Source organism: Phaseolus vulgaris, chromosome 4 (genome assembly GCF_000499845.2).
Source record: "Phaseolus vulgaris cultivar G19833 chromosome 4, P. vulgaris v2.0, whole genome shotgun sequence".
Taxonomy (NCBI): Eukaryota; Viridiplantae; Streptophyta; class Magnoliopsida; order Fabales; family Fabaceae; genus Phaseolus; species Phaseolus vulgaris.
Window position 1 is genome coordinate 28,121,621 of NC_023756.2, and position 25,319 is coordinate 28,146,939.

General features: G+C 38.6%; 1 protein-coding gene and 2 pseudogenes across 1 annotated transcript; 1 reads left to right on the forward strand and 2 right to left on the reverse strand.

Annotated features, from left to right (window-relative positions):
- Positions 1-15,951: 15,951 nt before the first annotated feature.
- On the reverse strand, positions 15,952-18,102 carry LOC137838585 (transcription factor MYB44-like; annotated as a pseudogene).
- Positions 18,103-18,500: 398 nt separating this feature from the next.
- Positions 18,501-20,618, forward strand: LOC137837503 (UDP-glycosyltransferase 74G1-like). Its single transcript, XM_068646508.1, has 2 exons — positions 18,501-19,238; positions 19,629-20,618. The coding sequence occupies exons 1-2, from the start codon at positions 18,591-18,593 to the stop codon at positions 20,361-20,363; spliced, it is 1,383 nt and encodes a 460-aa protein (XP_068502609.1). The 5' UTR covers positions 18,501-18,590; the 3' UTR covers positions 20,364-20,618.
- A 50-nt stretch (positions 20,619-20,668) lies between these two features.
- LOC137837502 (laccase-14-like) lies at positions 20,669-24,330 on the reverse strand (annotated as a pseudogene).
- Between the last annotated feature and the right edge of the window lie 989 nt (positions 24,331-25,319).

Consider the following 25,319-nt stretch of genomic DNA (forward strand, 5'->3'; position numbering starts at 1 on the left):
AGTACTCAATCGCCACCACCAAGTACTTCATTTGCCTGATCGCCAGCGGGAAAGGTCCCAGGATGTCGATTCCCCAAGTATGAAACGGCCAAGGGCTATAGATCGACTTCAACTCCTCGGGAGGTGCCTTATGCCAATCGGCGTGCTGCTGGCATTGTTTGCAGCACTGGGCATACTTCTTGCAATCTTCTCTCATAGATGGCCAATAGTAGCCTGCACGGAGAGTCCTCGCGGCCAGAGCTCGACCCCCGACGTGGCTTCCACATATACCTTCGTGGAGCTCTGCCATAACTCTCGTGCACTTCTCGCCGTGTATACATTCTAGGAGCGGGTGAGTGAACCCAAACCTGTACAGATCACCATCAATCAATGTATACTTGCTGGAATTTTTCTTTACCTTCCTAGCTTCTGTTGGATCTAGCGGGAGGAGGCCATCTGCCAAGCACCGCTTGTACTGTGTTATCCAAGTGTCTGGCTCATGAGCGGCGCAGACCTGCATCACGTCCACCTCCTCTCCTCGACATGCTCTAACTCTCAGCGATCTCAGGGTTTCTTGCGTCAAAGACTTATGGCTTCTCGCCGTTCTCTCCGTCGACTTGCTTATCTGGAGGACCAGGTGATCTGCTACAAATGCTCTTGGCGTCTTCAGAGTTTCTTGAATCACCGTCCTCTGCCTACCCCCCTTGCCTGAGCTGGCGAGCTTAGCAAGCAAGTCAGCTCGGGCATTCTGCTCTCGGGGCACATGCACTACTTCAAAAGAGGCAAAGGAACTCTTCAATTCCTGCACATACGCCAAGTAAGCCGCCATTTGTGGATCTTTAGCCTGGAACTCGCCTGTTACTTGCCCTGTGACTAGCAGCGAGTCACTCTTAGCCATCAGCACCCTAGCTCCCATTTCCTTGGCCAGCAAAATCCCGGCGATCAACGCCTCATACTCTGCTTGATTGTTGCTGGCTTTAAAGGCAAACCTCAAGGATTGCTCAATCAGCACGCCGTTGGGCCCTTCCAGTATGACTCCAGCACCGCTACCCTGCTGGTTCGACGATCCATCCACCGAGAGTACCCAACGGAAACCGTCTCCTTCAACCCGCGTCGCCTCTGATGAGAGCTCGACCACAAAATCCGCAAAGATTTGCCCCTTGATCGGGCCTCGGGGCTCATATTTAATGTCAAACTCTGACAACTCCACTGCCCACTTCACCATTCTTCCCGCAACGTCAGGTTTCTTCAAGACCTTCTGGATGGGCAGGTCAGTCATCACCAGTATTGTGAAACTGTGGAAGTAGTGGCGCAACCTCCTCGCCGAAAACACCACAGCTAGCGCAGCCTTCTCCAGGGCCTGATATCTCGTTTCTGGGCCCTGCAACACCTTGCTCACAAAATAAATAGGCTTCTGAGCCTGATCTTGATCCTGGGCGAGCACCGCACTCACCGCCCTCTCAGTCACAGCGAAATACAACCTGAGAGGGGTACCCGCCAGTGGTTTGCACAGAACCGGCGGGCTCGCCAAATACTCTTTTAGCTTGACAAAAGCTTCCTCGCATTCTTTCGTCCAAGCGAACTTGTTATTGCGCCGCAGACATTGGAAATAGGGATGTCCCTTTTCTCCGCTCGCTGACACGAAGCGAGATAGGGCTGCCATCCGACCTGTCAGCTGCTGGACTTCTTTCACTGTAGCCGGGCTTCTCATCGCCAAGATGGCGGCACACTTGTCCGGGTTAGCTTCTATCCCCCTTTCAGTCAAAAGAAAACCCAAAAACTTTCCAGCCTCCACGCCGAAAATGCATTTCTTCGGGTTGAGCTTTAACTTGAACTTGGCGATCGTCGTGAACAATTCTTCCAAGTCTGCAACGTGCTTGCTTTTCTCCTGCGAGGTCACGACCATGTCATCGACGTAGGCTTGCACGTTCCTTCCCAGCATCGGTGCAAGTACTCGATCCATCAACCTCTAGTACGTGGCCCCCGCGTTCTTCAGCCCAAACGGCATCACCTTATAGCAGTAGCACAACCTCTCCGTCATGAAGGCTGTTTTTTCTTCATCCATGGGATGCATCTTGATCTGATTATAGCCCGAGAAGGCATCCAGGAAACTCAGCAGCTTGCACCCTGCAGCACTATCAACCAGGGCATCAATGCTTGGTAAAGGATACGAATCCTTTGGGCAAGCTTTGTTCAGATCGGTGAAGTCGACGCACATGCGCCATTTCCCGTTCCTCTTCTTCACCAGTACGACATTTGCCAACCAGTCAGGGTACTGGACTTCCCTGATGTGGCCTGCAGCGAGGAGTTTCTGTGTTTCGTCCCTGATCGCCTGCCTCCTCTCTTCATTGAATTTCCTTCTCCTTTGTCGCACCGGTCTCACCATGTTGTCCATCGCCAGATGATGGCACAAGAAATCGGGATCGATCCCGGGCATGTCCGAAGCGGACCAAGCAAACGCGTCCAGATGCCGCTCAATCACCTTGGCGATCTGGTCCTGGAGATCGACCTCCAGAGATCTTCCGAGCTTGAAAACTTTCCCTCCGATCTCCTTCTCGAGCCACTGCTCGACAGGTTTGGGCCTGGATTCTCTGGCGATCACCGCCTTGGCGATTCCCAGTTCCCTCGCTTCCTCGGGGCGATTCCGCGCCTCTTCCTCCTCCAGGCCAGCGTCTCTCTCCCCTAGCTCAGCGTCTATCATATCGACATCCCTTCCGGCGGCCTCCTCTGGTAGCGGCGGTCTGGGCTTCACACCGGGAGGTGGGGTGGTTGTTACATAGCTCACGGACCTTTTGTTTTTCAGGCTATTCTCATAGCACCTTTTCGCTTCTTTCTGATCCGACTTGATCGTGATCACCACCCCTTCCATGGACGGCAGCTTCACCTTCATGTGCCGAGTCGATGGAATGGCGCCTATCCTGTTAAGAGTGGGCCTTCCCAAAAGGATGTTATATGCTGAAGGGGCGTTTACGATGAGGTACTTGATTTTCTCCGTCCTCGACCCCGCCTCATCTGTAAACGTGGTTCTCAGCTCAATGTACCCCCTGACCTCCACCTGGTCACCAGCGAACCCATATAAGCACCCTCCATAGGGCCTTAGCTGGTCAAGGGGCAATTCCAGCTGCGTGAAAGTCGGCCAAAACATCACGTCTGCCGAGCTTCCTTGGTCCACCAGGACTCGGTGGACCTTCCTCCCCGCTGTTATCAACGAAATAACTATGGGATCGTTGTCATGAGGCACAACGTCCCGAAGATCCTGCTTTGTGAACGTAATGTCCACTTCCGGCGAGTGATCTTCAAACATGTCCACTGCCATCACCGATCGCGCATACTTTTTCCTCTGCGATGCGGTGCATCCACCACCTGAGAAACCCCCTGCAATGGTGTGGATCTCCCCGTGGATTGGCATCTCGTGTTGCTGGGCTTCTCCACCTGCTGGCTGGGAACTCGATGCTCCCCCCGTCCTCCTGTCCAGCAGATAGTCATTTAGGAACCCGCTCTTAACCAGATCGTCGAGCTGGTATCCTAAAGACAAACACGAGTCCAGGTTGTGGCCAAAACACTGGTGGAACTCGCACCAGGCGTCCGGCTTTGACCCCAGCACCTTGTCGCCCACCTTCTCAGGCGCCTTCAACCTAGCAGATATGTTAGGAATAGCGATCAGGTCCGCTAGTCCCATGACGAATTTGTGCTTAGGCGGGCGATTGTATTCCCGGCGTGCTGGTTGTTGGCGTGCTGGCTGTTGGCGCGCTTGGCTTCTTCCCTTATTTCTCCTATCGTAAGGATAGCGAGTCCTTTGGTCTTTTCTGGCCGCCGCCGCCGTTTCCAGCACCCTCTGCGGCTGGATCCTGGTCTGGGCGCGTGGCCTGGCGGGAGCCACGCTGCCTCTCTTCTCGGCGACTTCACTCTCGTCGGCGATGTGGGCCACCGCAAGTCGCCTGACTTCAGCAAACGTCGCTGGATGAGCCCTGATCAATGCCTCGCAGAATGGCCCTGGCTGCACGCCCTTCTTGAAGGCATAGACCAGCATTTCTTCATCCTTGGCCGGCGATCTGACCATCTGCGCTCCGAAGCGATTGAGGTAGTCTCTGAGGGACTCCCCATGGTACTGCCTTATATCAAACAGATCATAGGACACCCTCGGCGGTGCCTTATTCACAATGTACTGCTCGACAAAGATTTTCGAGAATTGTTGAAAATTGGTTATTTGGCCATTAGGCAGGCTCACAAACCACTCCATCGCCGTTCCCTGGAGCGTACTCACGAACATCTTGCAGTAGACGGCGTCTGACCCTCCCGACAGCATCATCTGCGTGTGGAACGTGGTCAGATGAGCCTCTGGATCCTCCACGCCGGTAAAAACAGCTTTAACCGGAACCACGCTCGTGGGAATAGGCGTGTCGGTAATCGCCTGAACAAAAGGCATTGGGAAAACACGAGGTGGCGTAGACGGTGCCACCTCTTCAGCAGAAGAACGTCCCTGCTGCTCCTGAAGAGCTCGACGCAGCTCCTCAGTTACCTTGCTGAGCTCCTCGTTCCTGGCGCGAGAGGCAACCAGGTCCTCATGTATCCTTGCTTGCTCGACGCGCGAGGCTTCCACAGTTGCCTGCAACGAGCGCATCATCTCTGCCATCTGCGCCATGGTCATGGCGGCGTCGCCTTCAGCCGCGACAGGCGCCACGGGACTGGAACGATTGCTTCTCATTTTTCTCATTAACTTCAGCGAACCACAGAAATACAGCAAACAACACTTCAACCACGATCGAATCAGCGATCGATCGGAGAAAACTCAAGAAACTGCGCAAGAACCCAAGAACACCGCAAACCTTCGAAGAAAACCACAGCTTCACCAAAAAACACCGTTTCCCCGCGAATCAACCAAACAAACGAAAGAACTCGAAACCACCGATCGAAAAGCCAAACGAACGGTTCAAAACGCAAACTTCACCGAACGAAACTCAAAGAAACTACGAACGGCGGTTGCACCAGCACACAACCACGCCGAAAACCTCAAAAACTTCCACGAACTCACGCTGTGGATGGGAGCAAGCTTTACACGGCCCCACGGTGGGCGCCTGATGATCCTGCCTGTTGACCGGAGCGCTGGAGAATGCCTCGTCAAAGGATCGACGTGCGCACCGCTTCTCACCTCCGTTCCTCCTCGGGATCTATCTCAAGAACCTGCAAAGAAACGATACGGCGCCGCTGCGGCCGATCGCACTCCGACGCTCAAGTCAGTGACGGTATCACCAAATACTAAGAACGAGAACCGTGCAAATCCTCTCTCACTCGCAAGCGTAAAGTGTATGAACTGAACGTGCGTACCTCAGAAAGTATGTTAAGAACTCTTATATACCTGGTGGTTTTCTCTCTCCTGGCAGTTACAGACTTGGACACGTGGCTCGCATCCAACTGTACACGTGCCATCATCTGGAGGCTCCCTGACTTGGCGCTGCTTCTACTCTTATTTTGGCTAAGTTACTTATGCATGGTACTGCCCAGTGCATAGCTAACTTAGGAGCGCGATCTCTACTGAAACTGGCGAGTTAGGGCCTTCATACACCTTCCCTATGGTCTCGCCGGCCGCCTTCATAATCTGCTTCTCCTTCGTCTTTGGCGATGTGCTTATTCTGGCGATCTCCGACTGCTTGGTCGCCTGAGTCTACATCTGGCGACTTCATCTTCAACCTGGCGATCGCCTATTCTGGTAAACTGGAAATCGGAACACGCCAACTTAACAATCGGCGATCACACGTGCCTCCCGACTTCCTTCCTATCTGCCAACCTGGCGCCTTGTCAACATGCCTACACTGTAGCAGGATGCCACGTCATCACACCCGTCCACCAGGGCGGTACATATATAAAAGATAACATCCCTAGACACAAAACTTTCTCTGATTGAATATTCAATAGAACATATCATTTTGTCCCCCTTTTAAAACTAATAAAAACACATTTTGATGCCTTTGGATCAAATTTTCTTTTGTTTGTTGACAAAGTGCTAATATAACATAAAGATCCAAACACCTTTAATCCATAAAAATTTGCTGCAGTTTTGTAAAACAATTCACGAAGAAAAGAATAATTTAAAACAAGTGTTGGAAGCATGTTTATAATATGCGCAACATGTATCACAAATATGACCAATCAATTTTGGGTAAATGAGATTGTATCATGAGATCTCTTGCTACATTTAATATATGATCATGTTTTCTTTCAACTATTCTATTTTATTGTGGAGTATTGACACATGATGTTTGATGCATTATTCCTTTATTAACTAATAAAGTAGTCATGAAAAATTCAGTCTCATTATCACTTCTTATTATTTTTATTATTGTCTCAAATTGAGTTTGAACAAAAACAACAAAATTTTCCAAAGTTTGACAACTTCAGATTTTTTTTTTAAAAGAAAAATTCACATATACCTCGAATAGTGATGCGAGTTGATTTTAGGATTGCACATTTTATGGGTTACTCTTTAGTTTATGATTTTTGAGATTAGTAATTTAAGGTGAGAACCCAAAGAAGATCCCCACTAGGCACGAACTTAACTAAGTGGTTAAGTAAGTGTGAAGGTTCACTTCTAGAGGGCAAAGAGAAAACACAATTATAAGGTGAAGATGATGCAAAGGTCCAAAATTAATAACATATAAGATGGAATGATCGAATAGTAAATGAAGAAAACAAGAACATAAAGATAAAAGGAAAAGGCGAAAGGAAGAAGCAAAAAGAATAAAAGGAAAAAAATGAAGAGATAGAGAAAGCTTATGGAGAATGGAAGATGGTGCTACACCACTTGAAGGGTGGGAGACTCCAAGATAAGTGGTGCAGAGCCGCCACTTAAAGTGCATTGCATTTAAGATAAGATCCTGACTCACAAAACACTTACGCAAAGTTTCTTTACTTCATTCGATTTCAATATCTCATTACATGGGGAGAGACACCCTTGATATAGGGAGGAGTGTCTTGGAGAACAAGAAAAGGGGAGGGTAGAAAAGGAATGAAGAAGGGCAGTCCTAGAGTTTGACCAAGGTTAATGTCGCCTCCTAGACCTAGTTTCTAGAAGCTAGGGTTTCCCCTCCTCAACTAAGGTGCTCATGAAGAGAAAATGGGCTTGGCACAAGCCCAAGTTGCTAAGCACACTCCTATTTATGCTATGTAAACCTACTCTAGATTATTCTTCTATTTGGAGCCCCCAAAGTGAGCCCAAATTATTTACATAACTTCTCTTGTGGGAAGACCAAAAGGAAGAACTTATGATACTTTGGTTTATATTTGGTTCTTCTTCTACTGATGCTCTCTCGAGGTTTGGTAGGGCCTGACTTTGTATACTGAGATGACTAACCTTTTTGTGAAGTGCTTAATGTGTCCTTAGTCACCTGCTGGTTGTTGTGGTTTGTATCAAATAGTCATCAACTATGGTTAATAAATATTTATGACCATTAATTGATGGTATTGAGTATGGTCCCCATATACATCTACATGAATCAATTCAAAACATTTTTTAGATTTATATGTACTAATAGAAAATGAAAGTTTTTTTTGTTTTGCAAAATGAAAACATCACAAACAATAGATTTGTTATATTTTAAAAAAGGAAATTTAGTCATGATAACATCAATACATTTTTTTGAAACATGCCCTAATCGAAAATGTCAAGGGTTTCTAGATCACTAGCACTGCATTAACAATATTGATGATATGTGCATATTTGATTGGTTTGATTTGATGTTTTTGATAGGATGGGATCCATAGTATATAAAGTCTATCTTACATCTTACCTGAACCAATTATTTTCAAGAAGTTATTGTCCTGAATGTGACAACCATTAGAATCAAAGGAAAGAACATAAGATTAATTATCAATCAATTTTGCTCCAGAAAGATGATTAAAAGTGAAACAATGAGTATACAAAATATTGTCTATGACATGATTTTGATTGAGAAAAACACTTCCAAAATAATTGACAATGACTTTATTTCCATTTGGTAATTTGACATAAATAGGATTTATTTGATGATATGAAGTGAAATAAGTTAATGATGAACAAATATGGTCAGTAAGATCACTATCAGGAATCCAAGATCTAAAGGAAGAAAGAAATTTATTATCAGTTTGTGTTGTCATTTTGGAAGGAATAACAGAGACTTAATTAGATACATTGCCATTGGATTTGGATTGTTGTAAAAGAGCTAACAATGTTTGATACTACTCAGGAGTAAAACCAATTTGTTGAGACTACACTTTTGTCTTTGAACCTTCAGTATTCTGCTTATCATTATTAGAATCTTGTTTGAAAGAAGAAATCATCTCCTAACGATAAAAAATATGAACCATGTCTCCTTGTGGGAACCTCTCCTTTAAATCATTCCATATGTCAAAGGCATTGTCCATAAAAATGATGCTCTGTATAATGGGTGGAGAAACAACCTTGGACATCCAAGGAAGGCAAAGGATATGAGAAGGAATATTTCATCTATTTTATTTTCCTTACTTAAATCAAAACAAAGAGTCTAAATATAAACAAGCAGTACACTCATTTTAGGTTTAACTAAAGAGACCAAATGTAAAATAAAGAGCCAATAAAGGCTATAATAAGAAAAGACAAAATAAGTTTTAGGTATATGTACAAAGAGAAACACCTAAGAATTAGAAAAAACAAAATTAATATTACTTTCCTTCTAAAAACCTTGTATCCATATCCTTTATTAGAGTTCCCTTTATATCTTTGTTTTCTTACATACAGTTCCTATCACCAATCCATATATTGTCAAATTGTTTTCTCAACATATCGGAGTTGGTGATTTATATTAAATCTTACAAATCCAAAACTTTACCCCGCTCTCTTTCTTCGTCTGGATTTTGTAAGATGTTTTTAAAGATATTACTGGAATGGAGTTAAATACAAACTTAGAAACATCAATACTTTGGAATATTATACCACTAATGATATTATGCGAAGTAACTTTCAATATGTATATAAGATTAAATTTTGACCAAATTTCCACCAAGGAAATTTGATATTATGCTAAGTAAATTGACCAAATACTATCCAGAGTAAATTGACCAAATATATGTTAATTTGACTCAAATCAAATTTTGATTACATTCTGGTGTTAGACAAGGTGATCTTTTGTCTCCTTTACTTTTCTGTATTGCAGAAGAAGTTCTTAGTAGAGGTATCTCCAAGCTTGTGAATAATAAGAATATTTTACATATGGCTAGTCCGCAAGGTTATCTCACTCCTTCCCATATTTTATATGTTGATGACATATTTGTTTTCTGTAGGGCGGATAATAAGTCTCTTAGAAATTTGAGTATTTTTCTTAAAACATATGGTGGTTTTTCTGGTCAATATGTTAATAATTCTAAGAGTACTTTTTTCACCATGGATAATTCTGCAAGATTTGTCACCCAAATTCAATGTATTATTTCTTGTAGTCATGGTTGTTTGCCTTTCACTTATTTATGAGAGCCTATCTTTGTTGGTACTCTAAATTGTCGATTTCTTCAACTTTTGGATGATAAAGTCAAATTGAAGTTAGCATCTTGGAAACGTATATCTCTTAGCATGATGGGTCAGATTCAGTTGGTCAATGCGGTGATTACTGGATTTCTAGCTTATAGCTTTAATATGTATAAATGGTCAGTTTCACTTCTTAAGCAAGTTGAACAGTGGTGTCAAAATTTTATTTGGACTGGTGATATTCTGAAAAAAGGCATTGCTATCGTTAATTGGGTTTGAAGATTATTAACCTTCATCATGAAAATAATGTGTATCTTCTTAAGCTTTCTTAGAAATTTGCTTATAACAACATGCCTTGGTTTTTTCTCCTGAAAGTCAGGATTCTTAAATCAAAATATGAGTTTAGAATGGTTTATAGATCCTCATCTCTTTGGCCTGGAATTAAACAGTTTTATTCTACTATACTTGATTATACTTCTTGGATTGTTGGTACAGGTACTTTTATTAATTTCTGGAATGATAAATGGTGTTCTACTACTTCTTTAGCAAATATTACAGGGTCATCTGATGGTGCTAGCATTTCAGATACAGTCTCTCAATTTTGGATTGGTTGTGATTGGAATATTCCCTTGTCTTTACAGCAGAGACCTCATTTTTTCAATCATATCATGGTCAGGGAGAGACAGGATATTCCTAATTGGATTCTAGATGAGTCTAGTTGTTTCACTCTTAAATCGGCTAGGACTTTTCTTGGAACCATGAGTTCCTTGTGGTTGGGGTAAATTCATTTGGTCTTCATATATTCCGTCTTCCAAAATTCTAGTACTCTTGAAAGTTTTTCATGGGTGGCTTCCTACAAATCAACATATTTAGAATAAAGGTTTGCATATATGTTCTATGTGTACGCTTTGTGAAAAGCACGAGGAATCTATTAAGCATTTTTTTTTTAATGTTCTAATTCTTTGTGTATTTGGAGTTGGGTTCAACAAAAAATTTCTTACTTCTCATTTCGCTAATAAGGATGATCTTCTTTCTTTTATTAAGAGTGATGGTAGTCCTTTGGTTAAATTGATTAAGCTTATTTGGATGATATGGCGTATGAGGAATTATGCTAGATTTCAGGATAAGATTGATGTTTCTAGGCTATTTCGGTAATTAAAGATTTAATTTGTCTAGTGGGAAATTCTTCTAAAGCTTCAATGAAGAATGATATGTTGGATTTCAACGTGATTAAGTTTTTTGGTATTAATACTCGTACTGGTAAAGTTCTTCGTCCTCTTCTTGTTAGATTGGAGTTCCCTTCACCAGGCTGGGTTAAAATTAACACTGATGGGGCTACTTATGAGGTATTTTCCGGGGAGTATGGTGGAGTTTATTGGTGCTTTTTCTATGTTTCTTGAAGTTTAGACTGCTATGGTTGTTGAGTTTTATGGTGTTATACATGTTATTGAAGAAACTCAAAAGATGGGGCTTACTAATGTTTGGCTTAAATGTGATTCTGCCTTGGTTTGTGAAGCGTTTATTGCTAGGACTAATATTTTGTAGATGCTTTGTAATCAATGGAATACTTGTCTTAAACAGATGACCAAGGATGTTATACTTGAAGGGTCATCTCAACAAGGAAATAAGGACTTCAATAGGAGAAATGGACAAGGCCCAAAGCATTTAAAGTTTTTCTTATTAGTCTTCTCAAAAGATGAGGCCCAAGCCCAATTAATATCTTTTGTAATATTTTTAGAATAGTTTCAAGATAGAACATTAAAAGGGAAAAAATAGGAAAAGTCACTTTTCTAGAATAAGGAAGTGACTTGAAAACGGGTGGCATTTACCTTCTCTTTTCATATGCCTTGCCTTTTTCATTTACATGTGACTCTTCATGTATTTTTACCTTTTCATGACAGGTCCTCTATGCCTATATAAAGAGGAGCCTTGCTTTTGTAAACATAAGTTGAAAGTTGAATATTGAAATTGAAAGTGAGGTTACTCTCTAGAATTTGAGTGGTTTCTTTGTGAGACTTGCTCTCCTTATCTTTGTCTCATGTTGTGGGTCTTGGGAATCCTCAAGTGGTGACACTCCCACTCGTCTTTGAGCCTTCCACCATCCAAGTGGCGTGATCACTCCCATTGTCTTCAACCACATAAGTTTCTTCAACTCTTCATTTTCTTCTTGCATACCCATTCTATATCAAAAACTCTAAAACATGTTTTGTTTCTTTTTCTTGATTTTCAATCCCTATAAGTTTTGTCAAAGTCATGTTTTCTCCAAAATGCCATCAATTTTATGTAGTACTTTTCTTGATAATTTTGGTTGATTGCTTTTATTTGAGTTTAGTTTTATATTTCTGTTTTTGATCCTTTGGTGTCTTTTCTTTTTAGTTTTGAGTTCATGCTTGTGTGTTAGATCCATACAAGTTCTTAAACATCAATTCTATTGTGTCTTTTGAAGTTCTCAATGCTATTTTTTAATTCCATAATAGCTTTCCTCTGCTTTTCCAGAATTTGTGCTGACTGAAATGGTTTATGCAAATTACAATTGCTAGAGAAAAATTCTGAAAATCTGGATTTATGTAGTTTGAAGTGTTACAAAAGAGTGAAAAAAAGAAGTGTATCAAAATTCCAAGTACAAAAAAAAATGATAAATCAAATACGTACAGAGTGCAAAATTTATGACTCTGGAAAAACAGTGATGGGCAGTGATTTTCGAAAATTTATCACAATTAATTGGTATACTGTTTTGGTGTGATTCCAGTGCCCAAATTGAGATAACATCTTGAAGTTTCATTGGTTTAAATTTCAGATTCCAGTTTGCATTATCAAGTTCCAGATAAATCTGTAAAGTCACGCACATTTTTACACAATTCCAGTAGTGTTGTTTTTGGTTGTCTTCATCCTATTCTAGTGTTTTTTTCTAGGTTCCTTTTGTTTGCTATATTTTAATTGAGTACCTTATTTTCTTGATTGTCTTTTCATTCAATATTCTTTGAGTTTGTCATATATCTTGTATTCCTTTTGCTATAGTCTTTTCTTGTTTACACCTTTTCTTGCTTGTCTTTTATTGTTCCTTAAAGTTTTATGGTGTTTCTGGCTTTGAGAAAGAGTGGGTTGCTTTGACATCTTTCATTTAAGAATTACCCAAACCCCAAGAGAAGCTTGGTTGAGGAAAGAATCATTTCTTGAAGTGGTTTGAGTGCCTTTAATTTGACATTACCGCAACACTACTTGTTCTAGTTTTCTAACCTTGTTTTCTTTAATTGTATGTTCATTGTGTTTGTTGTCTTGTTTTTTTTTTAAATGGCTACTTATTCAAGTGGTGAATCTTCCAAGCCACATTCTCCACAAAGAGCATTTATCCTTGGTGAGTTGAAGGAAGCGAAAAGATCCCTTGCACAACAAGATTACGCCATAAGCCAATTGGAGGAAAGATTACAAAGACTTGAGGTGACTAATGAGAGGTACAAACATTCCAACCATGGAAGGCGCCATTATCATAAACATTCTTCAAGAAGCGCTTCCAACTATCAAGGTCATGAAGAGGAAACTGAATGGAGGAGACAACATCATCACTAACATTATAAAGAAAGGCGCCAAAATGTGGTTAAGCCTTATTTTCCATTTGTAAAGTTACCTAGCTTTAGTGTAGATAGTGATCCTAATGTGTATTTAGGATGGGAGGCTAAATGTGAACAATTTTTTCATGTGCATAAGGTCCAAGATGACCAAAAGGTACAATTAGCTTCCCTATAATTTTTAGACTATGCCATGCAATGGTGACATAAACTTGTAATGGACATTGATTTAAACAAGAGACAATTTGTGGTCTCTTGGGAGGACTTAAAGGAATGTATGCGCGAGGTTTGTTCCTCCTCCTTATAGGAAGGAACACTTGTTGAAGTTCCAAAGGCTTCATCAAGGACATAAGACGGTAGATGAATACTTTCAAGATTTAGAAACAACTTTGACTAAAATGAATATGTATAATAATGAAGAGTCAAAGATAAAAAGGTTTGTAAGTGGCTTAAGAAGAGAAATTAAAGATTTTGTAGAATTACATGAGTACACTTCTTTAAAGAAAGTGGTTCACCTAGTCGTCAAGGTGGAATCACGCCTTTTGAAAACAACTTTCAAACATGCTCATGATGATGGTTTCTACAACTCTTCTAGGAAGGATGCAAATAAAATTTCTACTCAAATTTCTCCTTCAAATTTTTCCAAAGAAACCATTTCTCCCCAAAAAGTTTCTACACAAAATCCTTCTACCCCTAAGTCACCCACCTAAACTTCAAAAATCAAATGTTTTAAATGTTTAAGTTTTGGGCACATCGCTGCAAATTGTCCACATAAAAAAACCACAATGTTCAATGCGATAAATCAAGCCCTCATTACAACAAAAGATAAAAACAAAAATGAAAAAGAAGAGGAAAGTCATGTGGGTCTCACTTTGTTCACTAAACCGCTTAGGTATACTTCTTCCCTCTCTTTTTCATTTCTTCATAATTCTAAATACTTGACATCTTCATTAAGAAAGTTTAGGGATGTTATTGACATACCTCCTAAAAGTTTCCCACTTTTAAGAGGATTTTCACACAAAAAATAATTTCTTCTAAAAACATCCTTTACAATCATGGCATGTATCTAGAATTATTCCATTTGAAATCTCCAAGCTTCATGCACATAAGTTTGTTGCACATCCTAATCATAGAAATATCTTCTCTGTGTACAAACTCACTATGTTATTTGCAGGGATTCTAAATTCGAGGACGAATTCTCTCCAACTTGGGGAGCATGATGTAACCCAAAAATACATAAAGATGACCAAGGATGCTATACTTGAAGGGTCATCTCAACAAGGAAATAAGGACTTCATCAATAGAAGAAATGGACAAGGCCCAAAGCATTTAAAGTTCTTCTTATTAGTCTTCTCAAAAGATGAGACCCAAGCCCAATTAATATCTTTTGTAATATTTTTAGAATAGTTTCAAGATAGAACATTAAAAGGGAAAAAATAGGAAAAGTCACTTTTCTAGAATAAGGAAGTGACTTGAAAAGGGGTGGCATTTACCTTCTCTTTTCATATGCCTTACCTTTTCATTTACATGTGACTCTTCATGTATTTTTACCTTTTCATGACCGGTCCTCTATGCCTATATAAAGAGGATCCTTGCTTTTGTAAACATAAGTTGAAAGTTGAATATTGAAATTGAAAGTGAGGTTACTCTCTAGAATTTGAGTGGTTTCTTTGTGAGACTTGCTCTCCTTATCTTTGTCTCATGTTGTGGGTCTTGGGAATCCTCAAGTGGCGACACTCCCACTCGTCTTTGAGCCTTCCACCATCCAAGTGGCGTGATCACTCACATTGTCTTCAACCACATAAGTTTCTTCAACTCTTCATTTTCTTCTACCATACCCATTCTATATCAAAAACTCTAAAACATGTTTTGTTTCTTTTTCTTGATTTTCAATCGGTCAAATGTTGCTACTGAATGTTTCTAATTAATAGTTTTTCATTATTTCTTGTTTTAATCGGTTGGAATTACTTGTTGATGTTCTATTCGGTTCATGTTCTTGAAATGGGTTTCCCATGGGTTTCTTGATTTGTGTTCTTGAATTGCTTGTAGAATCTTGATCCAAATTCTTGAAAGTTTCTATTAATGCTTTATCTCTTAATCAACTCACATCACCTCTCGCTACTGGTATCTGCACTTAGACTGAAAGCCCCCAACTCCAGTGGCTTCAACTATGGCATCACTAGGGATGGCAATGTAGGGTGAGCCATGCGGGACGACCGGCAGCCCGTTACCAAAAAGTGCGGGGCAGGCTCACTAATCTAGTCTGCTGACCCGGTTAGGCCCGTCCTGCATAACTCACAGCCCGCGTGGGCCAACAGTAGGGCAGGGTAAGTTAGCCCGTTGGCCCGCATAAATAAAAAAATAATTATTTTATTTTTTTGCACCCATTATTGCAATATGACCTTTATTTTTGTTTTATGCTAAAGTCTTATATTTAAAATTTGTTAATAAAAAAATAATATAAAGAAAAGATTTCAATAAGATAGTTAAAAAATTAGTCATGTTTATTAAAATATTTTTGTAGCAAAACTTTGATAAGATCCTTTTATACATTTATATACATATATAGGAAAAATAAATACAAAACAAAACTTTAATTATTTTTAATCAAACCTTCTAACAACCCTCATAATTGAATTCATACTTTTATCTTAATTGAATAAATTGAAACATAGATAAAATTTTAATTTTTCAAATAGAAATAAGTTTTTTTTATAATTAATGAAATTTTAATTTTTGAAAAAAAATATATTTTTCTTATGCAGACTGGTCGCGGGTTATCTCTTATGCAGGATGAGCTAGTGAACTGAGCCCACACTCCTTGCGCGAGGCGTGCCAATTCGTCTCGCATTTTGTGGGCCAAACGTGGGACGGGTCTATGTGGGGTGGGTCAGCCTGCATTGCCACCCCTAGGCACCACTGCCATTGGAGTAGCCATCATTGGTAGCAAAAGCATGGTATTTGAGGGTTTTGGAGGGGTAGGGGATGGGTTGGCTCGGTTACACGATTGGAGACCTCGAAAGAGTCCACACCAGGGAGAGACAGTGAAAGGGAAGTTAGAGGGTCATTGGAGGAGGAAGAAGTAGTTTCTACAGGAGGTAGAACCGCGATGATCCTAGGCACGGGACGAAAGACATCTGTGGGAGGGTTGATGTAGAGGCCGATGGAGACGGGGATGGTCACGCCGACACTTATGGACCTATTAAGCGGTGGATGGTGATTGTCTATCATGGTTGAGGCGCACTTGGGCTTCAACATGGAGTTCTATTGGTTCTTGATTGCATTGTCGATTTTGCCTTAGAGCAAGCGAGCTATGGTGGCCCATTTGTTGTCGAAGCGAGAATGGGCCTGACTGTCTATCAAAGAATATGGATACAAGATTTCTAGAAGGAAGCTAATATCAATTTTGATTTTTTTTCTAATTCTTAGTTGTTTCTATTTGTACAAGTGTCTTTATTTCCTCTACTTTGATTTCAATAGAAAAATAGAAGATATTCCTTTTAATATTCTTTGTCTTCTTTTTCCTCTTTTATTCCTCTTTTTTCTTTATAATATGGTATCAAAGTCATTTAGAACCTATCCTAGTGAGAGTTTGTTGGACTTATCAGGTCACTCGCTTGGGCCGCTAGCGGACCACCCATAAATATGTAGTCTCACGCACGAGTTGGAGGGTCTTGACGTGAGGGATGTGTGTTGGAGATCCCACGTTGACTAGAGATAAGGACATTTCATAATATATAAGTGGGTGGAAACCTCACCTTATAAGTTGGTTTTGTAAGGTTGAGTTAGGCTTAAAGTCTATTTCTTAATATGGTATTAGAGTCCATCCTAGCGAGAATTTGTTGGGTTTATCAGGCCACCCACTATTAAGCCATTATCAGATCACCCATAAATATATATTCTCATGCACAAATTGGAGGGTCTTGGCATGAGGAGGGGTGTTGGAGATCCTACATCAACTAGAGATAAGGACATTTCATAATATATAAGTTGGTGAAAACCTCACCTTATAAGCCAGTTTTGTAAGGTTGAGTTTAGCATAAAGTCCACTTCTTAATATTAATTTTTTAGGGTTTAGAGTTTATGCTTTAAGGTTTAAGGTTTTTGGCATAGATCCATGATATGATAAATGATGAAGAAGAAGTCATTGTTGTGAAAGTGACCGGTGGAGAAAAAATGATTTGGGTTAGGAGAGAGGGGAGAGAAAAGGATTACAAAGATGGTTAGAGTTGGGAGAGAGAATAGATAAGAGAGTTTGGATTGAGGCTCTCATGTGGAGACATATGTCCATAACATTGTCACTCTCACTCGCCACATCATCATCTGTAGTTTGTACCAATTTAACATAAATTTTATACTTTTTTAATAAACATTGAGGCCAAATTAATATTTAAAAAAATTATTATAATAAAGTAAATATTTACTCTAAATATAAGGACTAAAAAATAATTAAACCACAAAAATTAAAATATTTTTTTTGAAACATTTTATGTTCATTAAAATTATAAAACTTTTAGATTAAGTAATTTTCTATTCCAAGTTGGTGCATGTTCAAAAATATTAAACTATAATCTGTCAACGATTATTAGTAACTGGTGTTATGTTAATATTATTATTTCCTTCGAGCTTTAAACATCATTTTCAGATCTTACGTAAGAAAGTTTTCTTCATATTTTCATTTTAATTATATGTTAAATGATGAACATTACTAGTTATTTATGGAAGATGTGCTCTTCACGTATTATTTTCCGGAAAAGTGATCGTTTAAACTTATACCACCTTCTAACAGCTCTTTATAATTATTTTCACTAAACAATTTGATTTATACTTTAATTTAATATTTTATTATTAATCAAAAATAATTTTTTCTGTTTTCTGGGTCTAACTTGACAAAATATTCACTTGATTTCTAATTGAAAAATAAGAAAATAAAGTTAAAAATTAAACAGTTTTTATTACTGATGTTAACCGTTTTTCACCATATTACAATATACAAGATAAATAATTTTTTGCATAAATAAATTTGTTCTTGAATGGGATTAGAATCAAGATAACACTCTTCGGTTGGTCGATCTACAACTTACTCATTCCTCTCTCACGAATTCCTGCTATCCTCGTTCTTTCATTCTTGAATTCCAAAATTGAATAGTACCTGAAAAAAAAAAACTCAAACCTTCAATATTTAGTATCAAATGATTGTATACCTGATTTTTTGAAATTTATGTTTATTTATATAATTATTGTGGTCTTAATAGACCTATCAAAAGCATATTAATAAATATTGAATCATTAATTAGTTTCATTGTTTGATCATGTCGTTAGATTTGTATCGATGCCGAGTAGGACCAACCCTACCTGCACAAAATCAATTTTAAAATTATATAATTTCTGAAAATTTCCACCTTTAGTATTCTTTAGTACATCGAAAGAAATTAACCGTTCCGACTAAAATATAATATAATTGGTTGTATCATTTATTACATCACATTTTGTCTCTTTCTCACTGTTTATGTATTTGAAGCAGATAGCAATGAACAAGGTGTGTGGTGAGGTTGAACATAACCTTGGAGTAAGAAATGGAGGAGAGGAAAAACTATGTAGCTCACTGTCTTGTTCTACCTTATCCTGCACAAGGACACATAAATCCTATGCTTCAGTTTTCCAAGCGTTTGGTTCAGAGAGGAGTGAAGATCACACTGATAGCTGTTGTGTCAAATTGGAAGGCCATTAGCAACAAAAACTTCACTTCCATAGAAGTTGAGAGCATCTCAGATGGCTATGATGATGGAGGCCTTAAAGCAGCAGAGAGCCTTGAGGTTTATCTTGACACCTTTTGCAGGGTTGGATCACAAACTCTTGCTGAGCTTCTTCAGAAGCTTGCAGAATCAAGCCACCCTCCAGATTGTGTAATCTATGATGCTTTCTTACCTTGGGCTCTTGATGTTGCAAAAGACTTTGGGCTACTTGGTGCTACTTTCTTCACTCAGACATGCACAACAAACAACATATACTTCCATGCTTATAAGAAGTGGCTGGAACTGCCTCTTACACAGACAGAATATTTGTTGCCAGGGTTGCCAAAACTTGCAGCTGGGGACTTGCCATCCTTCTTGAACAAATATGGAACCTATCCAGGTTATTTTGCTGTAGTTATGAATCAATTTGCCAATATTGATAAAGCAGATTGGGTTCTTGCAAACACATTTTATGAACTGGAGCAAGGGGTAAGTGAGTTAACTAGCTGAAAATTCTGTTCATTAATTTTGTTCTGTTCTTATTTGTTTGAATGAATCAGACAGAGTAGTTATTTGGGTAAATGTGATTTAGGTTTCTTCAATTTTTTATCAAAATTGGTTCTAGACTCTATACTTTAAAAACATGATTATGGTCTCTATATTTTTTATAATTGGTAAATTTTGTCTCTCTTCTTAATACCTAAAGTTTTGGAAAGAGATACAAAATCTACCAAATTATGAGGGCCAAAATATTTGTTTTAGAAGCATATGAATCAAGGCTAATTTTGATCGAGAATTGAGAGATCTAGAACACATTTTATCCTAATTATTGTGTTGGCTAATATTGAGGATTAGACTTTGAAATGAAATTCATTTTAGGTTGTGGATTGGCTGGTGAAGATTTGGCCATTAAAGCCAATAGGACCAACCTTGCCATCTATGTACTTGGATAAAAGAGTCCAAGATGACAAGGACTATGGTGTTGACATGTATATTCCGAAGTCAGAAGCTTGCATCAAATGGCTTGATGATAAACCTAAAGGGTCAGTTGTGTATGTCTCTTTTGGGAGCATGGCAGGGCTCAGTGAGGAGCAAACTGAGGAGCTAGCATGGGGTTTAAGAGATGGTGGAAGTTATTTCATATGGGTGATTAGAGATTCTGAGCAAGGAAAGCTTCCAAAGGAGTTTCTTGACACCTCAGAGAAGGGTTTAATAGTCACATGGTGTCCCCAACTACAAGTCTTAACACATGAAGCTTTGGGGTGTTTCTTCACACACTGTGGTTGGAACTCCACACTGGAAGCTTTGAGCTTAGGAGTTCCAGTGATTGCAATGCCACTGTGGACAGACCAGATCACAAATGCAAAACTTATAAAGGATGTGTGGAAAATTGGAGTCAAAGCTGTTGCTGATGAGAAAGATATAGTTAGAAGAGAAACGATCACACATTGCATAAAGCAAATATTGGAGACTGAAACAAGAAATGAAATAAAGAAAAATTGCATCAAATGGAAAAATCTGGCCAAGAGTAATGTTGATGAGGGAGGAAATTCTGATAAAAATACTGCAGAATTTGTGGATGAATTGGCTCATCGCCGTGCTACATTAAATTAATGGGGGGAAAGTTCTTGTTGAAGTTCTGTGCCACTACCAAAGTATGCTATGCTAATTATTTTTGGTTTCTTTAAGTCGTAACTAGACAAGGTGGTCAATTTAAGTTAGTGTGAAAAATTGTTGGCTTCTGAATTCTGAATTGGTATGTCTCTTAGAACATCCGTTATGTTATTTTAGCATGTAGTTCTATGTCAATTGTGTAAGATGATTTGCTGAATCATAAACTAATATATTTTTCTCTTGTTGGAACAAAAATGGACCAATGGTGAAATACTTACTGGGTATGTATTATTCCAATAGAGTAGAAAATCACAATTAATATTAAAACATATAATTATAAGATCTAGTTTTGATGTTTTTTATACAATGTAATTATTAGAAAACCGTAATGATTTTACATACTTCACTAGACACAGTAGCACAGTGGAAAAGAAAAAAGAAGAAGAAAACTTCGACATTATTGACAAACACACATTTCTCCAAAGTTTGGCTAAACTTTAAATGAGCTTAAAGTTAAACATCGTGGTTTGTTTCTCTGGTCTGTATTTTACCTTCATTCAATTAATTGGTCTTCATTAAGAACAAGGTGGCATGTATTTAGGAGGTGGAATCATACTAGTTTGCATGGTAACTCCATCTCTTACTATGAGCACAGTATCCATACCCCAGCTAGTGTGCCTCTCAAGATGACAGTGCATGTACCAAACACCTGCAAAAGCAAATTAATTGAGTGTTATTTCATCAATTGTTGTTTGATCAAGTAAATGCTAATTTCACCATCCCTGAGTACGTGCACGCATGTGTGAAAAAATTACCTGGATTATCTGCAACAAATCTCATGGCAAGCCATCCATTCTTAGGAAGACCAATGGTATTAACTTCAGGTGGATCAATTAAATTATAAGATTTTGGGTCTGTCACGTTGTTGAAATTTCCTGTCCCCACACCCACAACAAAGAAGCTAAAACCATGAAGGTGCATGGCATGATTCTCTGCAGTGAGAACACTGGTTCCTTGCCACACAAGTTCAACAACCTCATTATAGTCAAACATTAGCACCCTTGTTCCTGTGCTTGGGATTAGTGTAGTGCTTCCTGTATCTCCTGTGAAGTTGTAAAGGAAAGGTGGTTGATCCGGAAGTCCTCACTGAAAACTCCTGAGATGTTCCTGCCAATACATACAATTTAGAAAATATTACTTAGTTCTAATATTAAAGAGCAATTATATATGTCATATGACTTCAATTTTACATGCCCTACATAAAATAGGTGGATTGTAAATGAAAGTAAAAATATATACCAATAGTATGCTTGAAGAATATCAATCTGTGGGATCTGAAAACTTATATTGTTTAAGCTTGAAGCTAATCTTGTTCCATTAGGTCCTAAACAACTTCCATTTGGGTTTTGACAAGGTAATTCATTCATGGATACTGTCATATAAATTTTTCTTGTCACATTTAATGGCACATTGGCAGGGTGATCTTGGCTTGCCAAACCCCTCATGCTCTTCGTAAAATTAAATACTGTTTCTGAGTCATTCACAGCAGGAAGCACAGGCATGGGAATGGATGATGGTAATTTTGTGCAATTCTCACTGTACTCAAGGATAGCTGTTGTTGGGAAATTATCATACATATTAATGCCATCATAGAAAGGACTAGCAGCAATGTAATAGAGACCCTTTGGCTGGTTTGCTGAGACCAGCACATCCATTGTTTGTCCTGGGGTTATCATGATGAAATTGGTGTTTAAGGGCTTTGTGTAGGAACCATCAACTCCTACAACTATAAGGTTGTGATTAGCAACCCCAAAGAAATGCTCTTCGTTCATTGCTGCATTTATTATGCGGAAAAGATATGTCTTTCCATAATCAACTAAAAAGCGACGAGTGGTCTCTGCAAAACAAAGCAATGTTAATGAACAAAGTGGTGAAACATGATACCAAAGACAATAATTACTTGCAATTTTAGAATCCATAAAACAGGTGCATCTCTAAGAAAAGACCTAACAATCTAACTGTTACTTAACTAACACAATTCGTTCCAAATACACAATAACACAAAAGTCTTATCCCACTAGCTAGTTGAAGTTAGCTACATGAATCATGCAGCAGCATTAGAGTTGGTTAAAAATCAAAATTGTCAGGGATATCGTTTACCATGGATCCCTTTTCATAATTTCCTCTAGTATCCTTCATAGTCTCCCTCTGCCCTTTTCACAGAACTAAAGACTCTACAATCTTACTCTTTTCACTAATGTTTCCAGCAACCTTTTTTTCATGTGGGCTTGTGCATTCTCTATGTTTCAAGTCCAAATGGGATTTTGTGTAAAGGGAAGTATTAGGGCTATTGAAAAATCATTCATGTATTTTTAGTTAATAGCTTAAGCTTTAGGATAGATTTTGAAGACATTAATTTACCTTTTGAGCAATTATAGAAGTCACCAGGTTGGCCATTGATTGTGTAAGCATCTGATGCATTGGGCTCGCCACCAGTTGCCCGGGCTGCATTTATAATTTGCATCACATCTCCTTTGTGCCACTCACCTAAAAGAACACCAAAAGCATGATCAAGAGGTTGTGTGTGTGAACAAATATAGGACTTGAGTGGAATTTACACTAGACAGTTACCAACCTATGATAAGAATTTTTTGTCCACAAGGTTTACGGAAAGGATATGAAGTTCCATTGGCTGGTAAAATGACAATGGCACCATGGACAGTGGCACGAGTCCAGCTACTATGTGCATGCCACCAAAGAGTTCCTTCCTCCAATGTAAAGGCCACCTTCTGAGTGAAACTTGTTCCTGGTGGAATAGGGCACTGTGTTATGTTCTCAGGTCCATCTGACCAAGGATCCCTTGGTTCCCTCACACCATGCCTGTGAAAAGTGTTCCATTCTAACTGTTTAGCCTTTCCTATTTCTTGATGCATGTATTATGATCAAATTGCATTCTCACACCTCAATTTAAACCATAATGCATCTGTTCTGTTATTGATTATTATATAAAACTTAGAAATCTATGCTCTATATGAGGCAAGAAAAGAAAGCAATACTTTTTTTCTTTGTACTAAAGAGATTTCTTAGGGTAATAGGAGACTGATTCCTTCACTGTAGAAATAATTCGAGTGTCTATTGTCTGTCCTTATAAAATCATTTTTATACATATAATCAGGAATTGAATCCCTGAAAACATGCTCAAGGAGCTTAACTTTCTATCAATTGAGCCGAACATGATTTAACTATGTCAATGTAAATTTATCCTATAACTAATGCTTGTGGTTGACTTAAGCACAAACATCAGCAGCGGGAGAAGTAACCAGTGAATGGTGACCCCATATCTTCCTTGATTATGGACAGTGACAAAAGCTGTATCTCCTTTCTGAACACGAATGGTTGGCCCTGGAAAACTATCATTTACTGTCAGTATGCTTTTCGTGCTGCACAACTTTGTGAAATTCTTTTCCTTCAGCTGCAACAACCACCCAAATGAAAAATATCATACACACTTTATCACTTGTCCCTTTTTGTTCACTTCAAAACCAAACACAAAGCCACTCTAGTAGTTGTGAATTTGAGTAATGATATCATCTTTAGTTATCATTTTTGTTAGTACATTGAAGATGATGATGCTATGTAATGTATAAGAAAACTAAGAGAAGATCCCTAAGTTACAAAGATTCTATGTCAATTTGATAAGAAAATACTCCCCCTTCTAGGATGGGAAGAATGATATTAAATCACTAGAAAACACTTGATGTGATGGAATTTGGAAACATACAACAAAATCATAATAATGAAAGTTGCCTTGGCTCTTGCAGATAACCAGAAAACTCAAAATAACAAGTAGGACACTGTGCTTCTCTAAGATGATCATTTTACTGGTAGCAACTACAAGATGATAAGTGTTATCTTACCTGTTTGGCTTTCATGTAGCCCAATTTGAAGTTCTTATATAGGTTCATTTCATGAACCTTAGCAATTCTAAATGGTCTTTCACTTATTTGGTAAAATAAAACACATACATATTGCTTAGGTACCAGTTTACTCTTAAAGTCATATTTCTAAAGATGTCCCATCTCATAATATAATTTACTTGCCTAAAGTAGGGGAATATATTAATGTATCTTCAAATTATACACACAAGTGAAGCTTGTGACAGCATGTAAAATTTGACATAAAAAACACTTAGGATTGGTTTTCCTTCTTTGTATATATATTGCTTTAATTCCTTGCAGCAAACGCTCTTATGCACATTAAGTACAAAATGATAAAGAATTCTACAACAGTAACAAGGATGATAATGTACAAGTACGGTTCTTTTGAGAACAATACCATATACCATATACCAATAAACTACGAATCAATTCACATAAAAGATCCAGATTTATAGAAGATTACGAAGTAATGGATTTGTGGTCTTCTTTTTATGTTACACAATTTTATCTCTTAACGTTAGTTATAATAACTTTGTTTACAAATTAATCTTCATATTATTTATAAAGTGATTGCACTTTAGAGGATGTTGTTAGTCATACATCATTTTCAAAATGACCAAGAAATATTTAGTTATTGTTCATTATTTCATAAAACTAAGGAAGAAGTTGGTACTCTAAAGGAGGTTACAAACATAGGTTATAGACTTCTATAATTTTGTTCATTACCAATTAACAGAATATGTTCGTCATTAATTGGAGAGTACTCAATTGGAAGTTCAGAATTAAAAAACTTCCGTTACAAAAAAGTTTTGAAATTCAATTAAAAAATGTAAACATTTAAAGAGTATGTATTTAATTACGACTGTCAACTTTTCTTAAGAGGGTAACAAAATTTAGTGCTATTCAATTCAGATTTTAAAAGACTAAAAAATAATAATGGTATTGTTAGGCAGGAAAATAAAGACAGCACTGGGAGGGTGTATCATAGAATGAAATTTAAAAATAAGGGTTGAGCGGG

Excerpts from the sequence above, each read along its gene's own strand:
- LOC137837503 (XM_068646508.1), top strand. The coding sequence starts at position 18,591 with ATGGAGGAGAGGAAAAACTATGTAGCTCACTGTCTTGTTCTACCTTAT. Across the intron at positions 19,239-19,628 it reads TTTATGAACTGGAGCAAGGG|GTTGTGGATTGGCTGGTGAA; the intron begins GTAAGTGAGTTA and ends AATTCATTTTAG.